This window comes from Danaus plexippus (genome assembly GCF_018135715.1).
Source record: "Danaus plexippus chromosome 9 unlocalized genomic scaffold, MEX_DaPlex mxdp_24, whole genome shotgun sequence".
In the NCBI taxonomy this organism is placed as follows: Eukaryota; Metazoa; Arthropoda; class Insecta; order Lepidoptera; family Nymphalidae; genus Danaus; species Danaus plexippus.
In genome coordinates, this window is record NW_026869847.1 from 3,859,259 (window position 1) to 3,872,965 (window position 13,707).

The following is a 13,707-nucleotide window of genomic DNA, read 5'->3' on the forward strand; positions in this document are numbered from 1 at the left end:
AATCAATAACGAAGCTCATTGACTCGAGAGGGATCAATTGTAGCACAATTTGGAAGAAGGCCAGCACGAGATAAGATATAAGCTAAGAATATGTTATTTAGTATAAAAATAAATTATAAATCACTTGGCTTTGTATTCGGCTTCGTCTTTATATATTGAATTAGATTTAAAATCATATTGTTTTTTAATTATCGTTCTTGTCCTGGATGATTCAATGTATATGATATAGTGTATAATAGCAATAAAATTATTCATTCATAATGTATGCTGCATGTGATCGTGTATATCGAGTGAGTGAACCTATGACTCACCTGACTTGCTCATGATTCTGAATGTAGATCTTGTGGAACTGTCCTTCTACTGGAGATATTATATCGTTTTTCATCTCGACCGCGACGTGCTGTGGTAGAACTGAGAGCAGTAACCTTTCCTATTCACAAAAAAACAAACACATTATAACATTGGCTTCATATTCCATTAGCTTAAACTGTCACTTGAAATGTCTTACTATTTTACTAAGGAAATAATACAAATATTAACCAAATAAAAATTTCTCTTTGAAGGGTCGAAAGGATATTTTGAAGAGTCCGCAATAAAGATGATAAGCGTACCCTTTTCTACATTTTCCTGTTTATTCACGTAGTGTTTATTTGCATGGAATATAAATAATCTCGGTCTTGGTTAAAACGGTGTTGTGTATTCAGAACGTCTTTGGAGTGAGTTCATTACATACATTAAAGTGTGAGTAATATTATGGGCGGACATTCGCAACATTTATTTTTAATTCCTAGGTTCTCACCAGTTTTTCATTCTCATCTTCCATGTCAAGTCTGGCGGCGATGCAGTTCCTCGTATCCAGGAAAGCTCGCCGCTGTGCTGTCTCCATGAGAGAGTGCATCAAAGCCCCTACCACGTTCACGCAAATGAACACCGCTACGTTACCCACCATCTACAAAACAGTGATATTATTACATACCATTTAACGTACAAAAACAAAAGAAAATTATTTCACACTTAATTTCTTAAAGATATTTTTATCCTAAAATAAGTTTCTAGTAAACTCACAGAAAAAAACTCTCACTTTATGTCTATGAAATCCAAACCATCGCAAGATAACAAGAGAAAAATGATTAACGATCGTCACGTGTTATTTTTTAAGAAATTCATGTCTATAAGAAGCCAAACACTTGGAAAAAGACTCTGGAGCGACATCCAATTTACAACAAGGCGAATTCTAATGTTCAGTAAAAGATAAATCTGTAACTGAAATCTCATAAGCCTCTCAGGCGCTCCAGCTCCAGGGTCAAGCGTGAGCGGTCACGTTTGATTTATTAGATTTGAGATTAACACTAATCACGAGCATGAATTATTCATGTAATATAAGCGTCACGTACATGTGTATCAAAATGGTAGTCAATAAAAAATATTCAACTAAGTGGAGCTATCAATCAGAGCAACTTTATTTAAATCGTACGTTATAAATTTTATAAATACTATACATGGTAAACTAAATTACAGTGTTTATGAAATAACTTTAATGATTTACAAAAAGCAACCGAATTGTACACGTGATATCTTTATAGGTAGGTACATTTTTTTTAAAGAGATTAGTTTAGAAACGCGGTATCTGATCAAAAACATGTATTTTTAAAACGAATTTGTTGAGATAGAACAATGTAACCCAGTCTTTAAAATAGTTAAGTATCTCATATAATTATTTTGGTAGTAAATGAAAGGGTCTTATGAAACAATTTTATTTCGAGGCATAAATTCAGAATCCGAGTTACAACAAAGTTCAGTCGGTACATTATTTGCTTACATCGAACTGAAACTCAGTAACCCTTTTGAGAGAGCGACCTTAAAGCACGCTGACATCGGCCTCAAACGGCATTTGTGTTTGCTTTGACTTGAAACAAAGAAATAGAATACACATACAGCTTTTGTTAATTTTGTGAATAGATGAAAATTCTGTTTAATTAATGAGTTTAACGAAGCGTTTATTTGTCAATCGAGCACTGGCAGCCGTAACCACAATTATACGATTAAATCTGTTGATTTGGGACACCGATATTTGTTGCCTATTTCTGTTTGTGGTTGTATTAAATATAAACACATAGTTTAAGTTATTAAAAAAATATTATAAAATAATTTATCTGTTTACGGTACGTCCGAGTAAATTTATTTGGTATGTATTTTAATAATAACACCTAGTATATAACAAAACAAAGATTTGGTCCCAAAAATCTAAATCTGTTGTATCCAAAATTAAGCGGTAGAAGTTTAATTCAGCGAGCAACGAGCGTACAGATAACAATGTAGCTAATATAATGTATACTGCTCTGATAAGCATTGATGCGTGCATAACCCGCCATACCTAAATAGAATTTAATGCCGCCCGCTAGGCTGCTGTCCCCACAAAACAAAACATTATTTTATGTATTATAGATATGGCATATAAGGGGTTGACCATTCAAGACACATGAGATATCCAGGAATCTTAAACTATAATTAATAAATACAAAGGTTATGTAACTATTGGGATTTTAAAGAGCGAGCTAGTGGCATTGATTATTGTTCATGTGAATAATAATTTTGTTCCAAAACAATATAAAATTATGAAAAAATGTACACAAATGAAAAAGAAAAAATAAATTATAGACTTGGAATATTTAAATGATAATTAATTATCGAATGATTTACAACGCTAGCCATTTAATATCATGATATATTTATATTACATCAACATACAGTAATCAACAACTCAAAAAGCATAATCAATAGCAGCTTACACTTAATTACATATAACTATTCCCGGCTTCTGTTAACTTTGACATTTTAAGTATCCGGACAGCAATTAACTGGTCGGTATCACGAAGACGATCAGAAAGTGGCGTCTACACGACCAACAAACACGTCTCACAGCTTTAATATAAAAGTAATCTGACGGCTACTTTCCTGTCTTTAATAGTACTTCATAATATAAGAGATAAAACGATGTGCATCCACAGTAATAATTAGATTATATGGCTTGTAATGAACATGAGGGCTATCAGACTAGTTTGATGTCTGTGACGATCGGCAGTTCTTTTCAGTTCCGACATGCCTTTGAAGTAAGATGGTCAAATAAATCATTCTATCATACTAAAATATTATCATACGTGTGTTGTATGTGTGTGAATTTTGAGTGACTTTGAAAATGAAGTATTTCAAAAATGTCAACAAAGCCGTGTTTAAAATATAATGTTTAAATGTGATCAGTATTTCGTATCTGAACCCTTGTCGGTTAGTTTATGTCTGCATTCAGAGAGTTGCTTATATTTAAACATGAATAGAATAATATTTAATATAATATTGAAAATTTGGGATATATTGATAAAATCACATTCGCTATATGAAATTATCTTTGGGAGCTTACAAGTCAGCACATTCGAAATTCAATTTCCGTGTACACTTTTCAATATATTGAGATCTGAATATAAATCTACTTGCATTGATTTGAGAAGAATGGAAGCGAATGAACATTGAAAGAGCTCTGGCCTCCAGGAAGACGATCGACTAGGAGTTTATAAAAGATATGAAGTATTCTTGAATATACAAAATACTTCTATATACGTGAATAACTTAGTCTGTGTTGGGAAAATAATATAAAGTAGCTAATCGTGATGAATTGGTCGAATTAAATTCCTCTGCATAGGTTAAATAAATAAAAAATTATGTGTTTTTATACTTAAATAATCTCGGAGCTTTATCACACAAATATCGCGTTTAGTGAGTGCTTTCCAGCTTTATGTTTTGAGTATCGTTATATCTCATAATAAACGTAAGCTTTCCCACAATTCATTGTCACTCCGTGTCAGCTTTTGACCTTCACACGGGCGTCGGGTGTAAATAATGTCGAATAAGTAACCTTGTGGCAAAGTTTATTATTTAAATTATAACATCTCGTATAAAATCATCTTTTCTTTTATAAGAAAACTGTAATGAAAGGTAATAATTTTTATTCTGTCAGATATATAATGAACCATTCGAGGGAAAATTCAAATTACTTTTTTTTTTATTGCAAAGCGTAACATATTTTCAATTATTAAAATATTTTCAAATAAATATAACCGTGGAAATAAATGTCCAATGTATTTCCCAAGTGTAAAACAATTCTTTCAAAGGAATTCCAGTGTTCAATTAAGCGCTTTCCGTTTAATTGTTATTAACGATTAGCCTAATTTGTTGTACGCGTGCTCGTCGGAGTCGAGAATATATAATGATTCTCATTGCAAAATCAATTAAAAACGTATCTGTTTATTACAACATAATAATATTTAAATGAAACTAATATATTTTCGGATATACTACGCGGATTTTATTATTTTAACGAGATGTGCACCTCGTCCGCCCGTGATCGCGGTTGCTGAAAAGTAACCGAAACGTCGGGAGCATGTAGTTTTAAAATAATAAAATCTGCGTAGTATATCCGAAAATATATTAGTTTAATTTAAATGAAAAATACTCGCGAAAGTCTTAGATCTCATAACATAATAATATTTAGTTCACATAGGAAATAAATAAAATATAAATTAAACAGACTTCAGACATCATTTTAGGTTAAAATTTCTAGATTTTATGTTGGTTAGTTTTTTCTTGGTTGGTAGTTTGTTTTTTTGTACAAGAATTTTCGAATTTCTCTCATAATCGGTTGGAAGGAGTTAAAAGCTTGCTTCACATAATCTTTTGACATGAATTTGATCCACTTAGCCATATAAATATATCTTTTCCTGGTTTATCTTTATGCTTCTTCGATTAATTGGTCTTATCTAAATATTTATTTCGTTTCAATTACTGCCATCATAACAGCCATACAGCTTTTACCATCTTATACAACCTTAACGTTAGATTTACTTTTCAATACAATCGGTAAAGTTATGCTGAATCCACCTAATTATCTGAGATTTAATTATAAAGAAATTAATAATATATGTTTCTATATTGTACATATAATTTTTTTATTGTAATAGTAATTTAAAATTCCTTTAATACTCCCGTTACATACTTGTGAACCTTTTAAAAATTTGAAGGAAATTCTTTGAAAAATTACTGAAATTACTAATAACAGTACTTCATTTCAGGATGAAGACTTTCATCTTAAAGAATTTTCTTTGACTCGTTTCCAGATGAAAAATCTCAAAATTAGAGCTATCAGTTGCACCCGAAAAAGATTAGGACATTTTTTATTATTATATCTTAAACTCCTATTCCCACATTATCTTCATTCACTTTTTAATAAAGTAAGAACTTTCTTCTCATTTGATGTTCGGAACAACGTGGGGTCTGATGAAACAGAACGCACTTTGTGCACATCTGTTTGATGTTCTGAGACATGTTATTTCGGGATAAGTAACTTTTAACACTTCAGCTCTTTAACGAAACAATTTCAAACATTTTTGGATGTTATGAGAGTTTTTTCATCACGAGGGTCTATGAAGCCCCCACATATTAATGATCGTACAATTTTTTATTGTAGCAGCATTAAAAATTACCAATGCGTATTTAAACTAAATGTCCATAGCGTTGTTTATATTGTCATCCAGTCAGCTAGTGTTTTTAGAATAACTTGATTGTAAATCTCGTTTTTTTCATCGACAAGGGCGGTAACTATAATCCTTATAATCCAGTCCACCTTAAAATTTCACACATTACAAGGCGATAGCCGATTGCGATATTTTTTTTCGCAACTCCAACAAAATTAACGTCTATATATCAAATCATGTTTTATTAACGGTACAAATGATTCATACCTCATGTTACCCTTTTAAGTTGTAAAGGCCGCAGCTCCTTATATATTGTAAAAGTGCTTCCCAAACAATTAGTATTATAAAGAGAAAGAGAGAAAACATCAGTTCTCATTTAGGTATTTTCTTAGAAACTTGTATCCTGTCAGTAATAATGAAAAGCCTCGTGTGTTTGTGTTACATATATTTCAATTTAGATTACAGAACATATTACTCGTACGAAAAATTATAAACATATTAATTTTAAGAGAAAAAATTGTATTTGAGGAGGACATATTACATACAGTTTAAAATTTAACGACCTTATACTTACGTGTTTAACATCACAGTTGCTTTTTGAAAAAATACAATTTCCATGTACACACACACACAAACACACACATGGGCATATATATATATATATTACAATTTGGGAAAATCTTGAATTATATAATTCAATCGTAGCCAAACATTAACATTCTGTAATCTTGTAAAGCGAAATTCAATCCAATATCTCTATATGGAACTGTTTGCTTTAATGTCGAAAGTTTCGCAGCTAGAAAATTACTGACGTCAGTCGTATATTGATCGTAAAACAAACCTACCCTTCCATTACAATAAGCAAACTATGAATAGGAGAGCCAGCGTTTTTATTAGTCTAATAAAAAGGTGACGAACACAAATTTAAATATGTTGTAAATTATTATATAGATTAATATTTCAATAGAATACAGAAAACATAATTGTTATGACAAATAAGTTGAATAATTTTTTTTACGAATGTTTCTCATAATAATGGAGACCTATTGATGTTTATTATTGCATAAAGAAAGCTGAATAATTTAGGCATTTATTCCTAGCGTCTTAACTCTGATTTGCTATAAGTCAGGATTATCGTATTATATTTAAAAATTGAACTATGATGAAAACTATGAATATACAAAATGAAAATATTAGTCATAATATATGGTCGCTAAAAACAGCTAAAAACATAGAGTGAATGGAACGATTATTGGAAAAAACCAACCAACCAGCTATAACTAGTAAACAGTTTTACAATAACTCTCTAGTTTTAAGTTTATTATATATATATTTATATATTAACTAATGTATCCATAGCCTGATTTTGGTTGGCAGAACCTAGAACCCCAGACTAATACGTTCTCCGTCCATGTGGATGAGAATCAGAGGTCGGCTAAGCTAACCATTACTCTCGATAGGGCACCATAAATCACAGCCGGATCAGAACCCACTTATCTGAGAATAACAACCGTTTCTGAATGGATTGAAACCGATAGGCGTTGTCAAGAAAACTTCTCGTTACGGGAATCGGTCAGTACCTGGTTAGTCTTTGTAATGGTACTTGTACATAAGTTTGCGCCATTTTAAAACTAGTATTTTGTCCAAAAATTTGGGGCTCACATCGTAACCCTGCATACATCAAAGCTATGACATTGAAAAGAAATTCCACGCCTCGGGGGCTGTCTTTTTCGTAATATTAATGGCCTATGTGGAGAAGTATGAACATTTTGATAATGTATCTTGTGACCAAGTTTAGTCATTTCACGATATATTTCAAAAATTTTGCTACATACAGATATTATCTCGACTCAGGCAGTTGAAGAATTGACAAATGACATACAATTTATTTATTTACAATCACAAGACTAATTTGTAATATCTATGTAATCTACACCAAAATTAGCTACATACTAAACTTCTTGTTAAAAGGAGCATGATAATTTAATTTGTAACTATTACAAAGATAGCAATGTCCTATAATTCAATGCAGTAGTTCGGCTCATACAAACCAGATGTTGCCAAATCAAGTAAAGATATTTAATATAGTATGTAAGTATTCAACGCGTGCAACGAATACTTGTTCGTGATAATGAATAAAACATTGCCAATTAATTCTAATTTGTCTTTTTAATTCAGTCTAAAACTCTGAGATCACGAAATGTTTTTAAGTTAAACCTATTTAATGACAATAATTCTAAAATTACAGTCATATTTCAAAGTTCATTATATTGATATTGATTTGATTTGACATAACCAGCGAGCGATCAATACGCTACTAGCTACGCAGTTCATTCGTCAAATTATGAATAGTAATTCAAGTGTGTCGCGTAATTAGATGCTGTATGTTCGTCATACATAGGTAGTAGCCAGTAAGTACGTGTAGAAACAAACGCAATATATAAACATCATAAACATTGTGACCTATTAACTCGAACTAGGAATTAAATTCTCTTATTAATATCAATTAACCTTCTAACAAATTACATAACACGACTTCTGACTATTGTCCTTAAAACATGATATAATTATTACATCACAGAACACATACAAAATTCAACGGGTCATTTAGTATAAATAACTTTATTTACCTACTTATAATTCAATGACATATTGGTTGTAAATAAGACTTGATGGAAGCTCGGAAATTTAATTTTAATTTTCATAATGATTGTAATATCCTACTGTATTTTTTACGTACTCCGAGTAATAAACGTTTTATTTAAACACGGATATTATTTTAAGAATGATTATAATAAACAGAAATATGTATAATGTATATAAACAAAATGAAGATCTGAAAGAAATATTCTCGCTTTACTTTGATTTCAGAACAAAGTCAAACAAAGAAACGTCTGGAGGTCACTTTTTATTGTTTCACTAATAAAAAATATCATAGTTGTCGGTCTTGTGTGTACGTTATATAATTTTCTCATCCATCAGAATCAATCATATGGTCATTGCCAAATAAAAAGGCAGATATATTAAGATAAAACTTATAAGATATCCTTTATCTGTATTTGATATCATTGTAACGTTTCCCATCTCTATGTAACCAACAATTGCCAACATTTTTCTTCTGAAGAGTCGTCCTGATAGTGCTGTCGATTGGACGTGAACCCACATTTCAATGGTCCTTGATGGATCAGTGAAATAACAAGAAATCAAAGCTCGCTCACGTATATGTATGTATGTATACTGAGTGCGGTGATCTCTTCACCAGGACCAAAATAAACATCCATGAAACTGTTTCTACATTTTTCGTGACTTTTTAATAATAAAAATTATGCACAACATTTATAATATCTAAATAAGGATCACAGAGCAATAGTGTTGAGAGTAAAACTAAAATTGCCAATTAGTTTCCTTGTCCGCGTACAAAACTGCGGTATGAAACAAGTGATTTATTTAAAACTAGTAAGTGTGAGACGCTATGGATTTTTTACAATCATGTAAATGGCTTCACACAGCTATAACTCCTCGACGCCTAAAGCTTCACACCTACGTAATAAAAATGATTCAAGAACACACACATTATAACAGATGAAGTTCCGCTTTCGAACCAACTTAAAAAAGGAGGGTTGATAAAAAGACTGTTTTTATACCTATGTACATCTGCAAGCACCTAACGTATTTTGGGTCATTTTATATAGTATGGTCAAATTTGTGCCGCGTGATTTTTGTTAAAATTAATACGAAGTAATAGTAAGTGAGGATCTGAAACCTTCTCTGTTTAAGTGTTCGGAGTTACGTAACATTTCTTTAAAATATTGATAGATATCGATTTTTTTCGTCAAATTTATTATTTGCTTATGTGCACTTCCTTTCTAATTCAAAACAATCTTGAAACATTTTAGTATACATAAAATATGAAAGCCGTAAGGGTTTGAAATAAAAGCTATAAATAAAAGATCAATTGTGATATTTAGCTGTTCACTTGTATAACACTTTTATACAAAGCAAAAATCACAAAGCAATATTTCAGTTGAACGTGAAATTTATTTCCTAAGTGTTTTAATCCAGCACATAACATCCAATTGCCAATTTAGATTTATAACATGAAATGATTAATACGTCTCCCATGACGTAATTTCTATTCCGAGTTAAAAATTTGGCAGGGATAAATTGAACACCGGAACACTTGGTGCCGCGTAAAATGCAATGTGACATTTCTCTCGCTCTCTTGGCGATCGTTTCAAGCCGCCACGAGGCCAAGGCTATATTTCCAACACTAATTAAAACGGTTTATTACTCTTTAAACTAATAACCTATAACGCAATGCAAAATAAACTCAAAAACAATATAACATATATATTCATGAATTTACCGCATGTTATAAGGAAAACTTTTAAAGTATTAATATATGTTTATTTAGTAATAGTTTAGTAATTCCATAACAAAATAGGTAAGAATATAAAAGAATTAGTAAAAGAGATGTTACTAACCTGCTGCCATATGTGGTAGGGAAATCGATGAGCCACTAGTGCGGCAGCAATGGTGTGTGCTATCGGCAACAGAAGACCGAAGGCCGCTGCAACAGGCGCGCCCACAGGAAGAAGGGCGTAGGCGGCGAACACGGCCCACACCACGTGGACAGCACCCTCTGCCGCCGAGCCAGGGCTCCATACTGGCAACGTTGCTGCTAAAGCTGTTCCACCACCAGCCAGAGCTAGCCAGCACGCCCGGGGCAAGCGTCGCTCAGGAGTCACACCCCCAGAACGACCACACCACCAAGCGAGACCAGCGCAGAGAAGTGCATGAGCACTAAGGACGCCGACCTAAACAATAGTTTTACAAATAATTGTATCATTTACTGAATTATATTTAGCCCATAATCGTAATGGGTTAATATAATACAAAATTATTTTCCTTTAATTTAATAATTATAAATAAATAACCATTTGTATAAATTATAATTACTATTTTACATAAAACATACAATATAATAAAAATTTAAAGTAATAGTAATATTTTAATTTCTACAAAGGCTTTCTTTGAAAGTGTTAGTAAGACGTCTTTTTCACAAGTGACAAAACTTGCAGTATCCTGACCTGAGGTGCTCGTTTCCAGCCTCGAGTAGCATCAACTGCAGCCAGTGCAGCGGCCAGAACAGCCCAAAGCGCGAGGGCATATACCACAGATGTACGCTGGAGTTTGCAGGCGTACCGAGCGTAGAGTTCCTCTAACTCGACGGATTCGAAGCGACGGCGAGTGAATAGCCGCGCCACCGGACCCCGGTCAGACATCGCCTTCACCGCGTGATCCATCTCACCCAGCTCCACCCAGCTTCACCCACGTTCACTTCACCTCACCTGCGCCTTCGCACACTTCGACAACGACCGCCGCTTCATCTACAAAATTAATATCACTTTATATAATATTTATATTAATTATTATACATTTTTAATTTTAATCAGAACTGCTCCGCAAATGAATGCACTAACACGGTTGTCGGGTCACTAATTGAAGACAAACCCAACTAACTGGCCCGAATAACAATTACATATTCATGTAAATTAATCTAAGCATAACTAGATGTTTGTCTTCAGTTAGGGAATAGGCTCAAAAGTTGCCACTTCAAGGACCTCATTAATTATAATTATATGGAACATGGGCTGTTTCATTTTACACAAAGGTCTATTATACACTTTAGTATATAGACAAGTAAAACACGTAGCGTTAGTAAAACGTTACAATCTTGAACTCAAAGCGTTCGTGGATAACAATTAGTGACGCTCTCGACATTCAAAGAGCGTCTCTATTTTAAACGTTAAATATTTTATTGAAGGAAATTACAAATATTCTTTAACAATATATACTGACCAAGTTTAATTCAGATTCAGATAAAGAATGCAAAACTAGGATCACAAATTTAATCCCTTAATCAATTCTTAGAAAATTGTTACTTCGATATTTTAACTAACTGCAATTAATTACAATTTATTTAAAAAAGATTTCCTATTATTAACTCATCAGGTAATCGACTAAACACAGTAAGAGGTTTTCACAAGTCTCATATGTATTACTGTACAATAGGCTCTTTAAAAAAATCTGAGTGTGTCCTTAGTATTCGAACAAAAGTAGTACAAAACTTAAGATTTTAGAAGAAAGAAAATCATAAATTATACATATATTCACCCAGATCGCCACACATTTCGACTTTCCGAAAAACTTATCAATGTAACTTTAAAAAATAGAATTAAAATACGCCTTAATATAAGTTATAAAGCAAACCAAATATTCCGACAAAAATGTATTATAACGTCTTTATAGCAATAGTTAAAGTCATGATTGTTACGGAGGTCGCAATAAATATAAATAGACTTAACAAACAAACAGTATTACGACAATATATTTAGTGTTCAAGTTTTCAATGTTGGACGTTATGGCCGGAGCCAAGGCAACAGAACATTATTAACCTTTGATACGAATAGGAAAATCAAGGAAACGAGAAAAACAAGACATCACATGCGGCTTCATCATAAAAAAATGAGATTAAAGATTATATCTTTTATAATCATGACGAACAAACATATGTATGTTGCAAAACGTTAATTTAATGTGACAATTTTAAAATAATAACCGACTCAAAAAATGCAAGTTTCGTGTTGTGTACTTGTTTGTGAGTGATTCGAAAATTATATTAAAAATAATACTGGCGTTAGTTCAAAAATAAGTACGTACATCTATTTGCTGATAAACATTCGTCGTGAATACATTATACTTGGAAGACATACGAGTATATTGTTGAGCAATAATATGATGTTCGTTAACCTTTTAAAATATTGTAATTATAGGATCCTTATTAACATTTACAGTATGAACACTATTTTTTTTAAATATGTATAAGTATTGTCAAGGGAATAGTAGACATTGATAGCAATGTGAATGATTCGTACAACTATATATTGTCGTGTATATCGTAATAGTGGTTCCGCACAACGAGGGAACCATTCCCTTTTGCTCTTTGATATTTTAGATTGCGGTTCTGTGTGTGACTCTCGATTTGTACACCGGTACGGTGGACCGTCTACGTTTAACGTACTCTTGCATTCGAAATATTTTTTCATCATTTTTTATTCTGTATTTCTTTAAATCTTTTCACTTTCATACCGTCATGGTCGCAGGATTCCCTTTATTATTTTCTATTTTCAGTTTTTTCATGCGAGGTACCATATTTATTCCTCTGTAGTTGTGCTCTTTTGATTTTGAGGATTTACACAATGATACACATTTCTTATCTGGTTATCTTTTTTGTCAAATGTTTCATATTTCACTATAAATCTTTTTGGTCCTGTAAAATACTGTATCGTTTTCATGCCGTAAGAAATCCCTATGAAATTTGTCTTAATGCGTGTTTGCTTACTTTACTAATATTACTTCGCCATTCTCTAGGAATTTCCTTTTATCATTTACATTATTCCTAAATGTAGAAATAGTCTTCAAGGAATTTTTGAAATATATTCTTCTCCACACGTTATCTAGGCTTAACTGATATGATGCCAATATATTTAATAGATATCAGGGATTTTCCACGAGATGTACAAACGACCCTAAGCTTTGATTTCTGTAAAAGCTAACCTTTCTCATTTTCTTTTCATCCTAAAAGTAATTTTTAACTTCTTTCGTTTCGTCTGTTATATCTAGTCTTTATTTAAACTTAACATTTATTTGCCTATATGACTTAAAACTTTCTACGTTTCATTTTGTAAGTAAGAAATTGTTTAAGAAAGAAGTATTCACAACCGCTAAGTCAAATAGGAAGCAGTTCGCAACATGGCCTCTATCTCTCCGTATTTAATATATATATATATTTATGATAGTTACGATATGGTGAAAACGATTTGGTAACTTTTTTAAAATAACATCCAAAATATAGAACAGGCACAAATAAACAGATTAAAGCCAATCGTGTTATCAAAAAATATTAATAACATAAAGCGATTGGTGTTATATTAATTCCATAGAGAAAACTTAAAAATTATACAATGCCTAATAGAAGACAAAGTACAAAAAGGATACAAATGCTTAAATAATTGCAGTAAATACGGGCCTGCATCTGAAAACTGCGACACTTGATAAGCTTCATATAATAAATGGCAATCGAGGAAAACGAGGTCTCAGGATTTACAGCACTCGTTAAGTA

The 13,707-nt window shown here is 32.0% G+C and overlaps 1 protein-coding gene across 1 annotated transcript in view; it reads right to left on the reverse strand.

Annotated features, from left to right (window-relative positions):
- LOC116767696 (Ca(2+)/calmodulin-responsive adenylate cyclase-like) overlaps positions 1-13,707 on the reverse strand; it is a 61,254-nt gene that overhangs the window by 30,199 nt on the left and 17,348 nt on the right. Inside the window, 4 exon segments of the mRNA XM_061527171.1 lie at positions 312-430; positions 800-949; positions 10,007-10,339; positions 10,613-10,912. Of these exon segments, the coding sequence (XP_061383155.1) occupies positions 312-430; positions 800-949; positions 10,007-10,339; positions 10,613-10,828 (818 nt within the window). The 5' untranslated portion in view covers positions 10,829-10,912.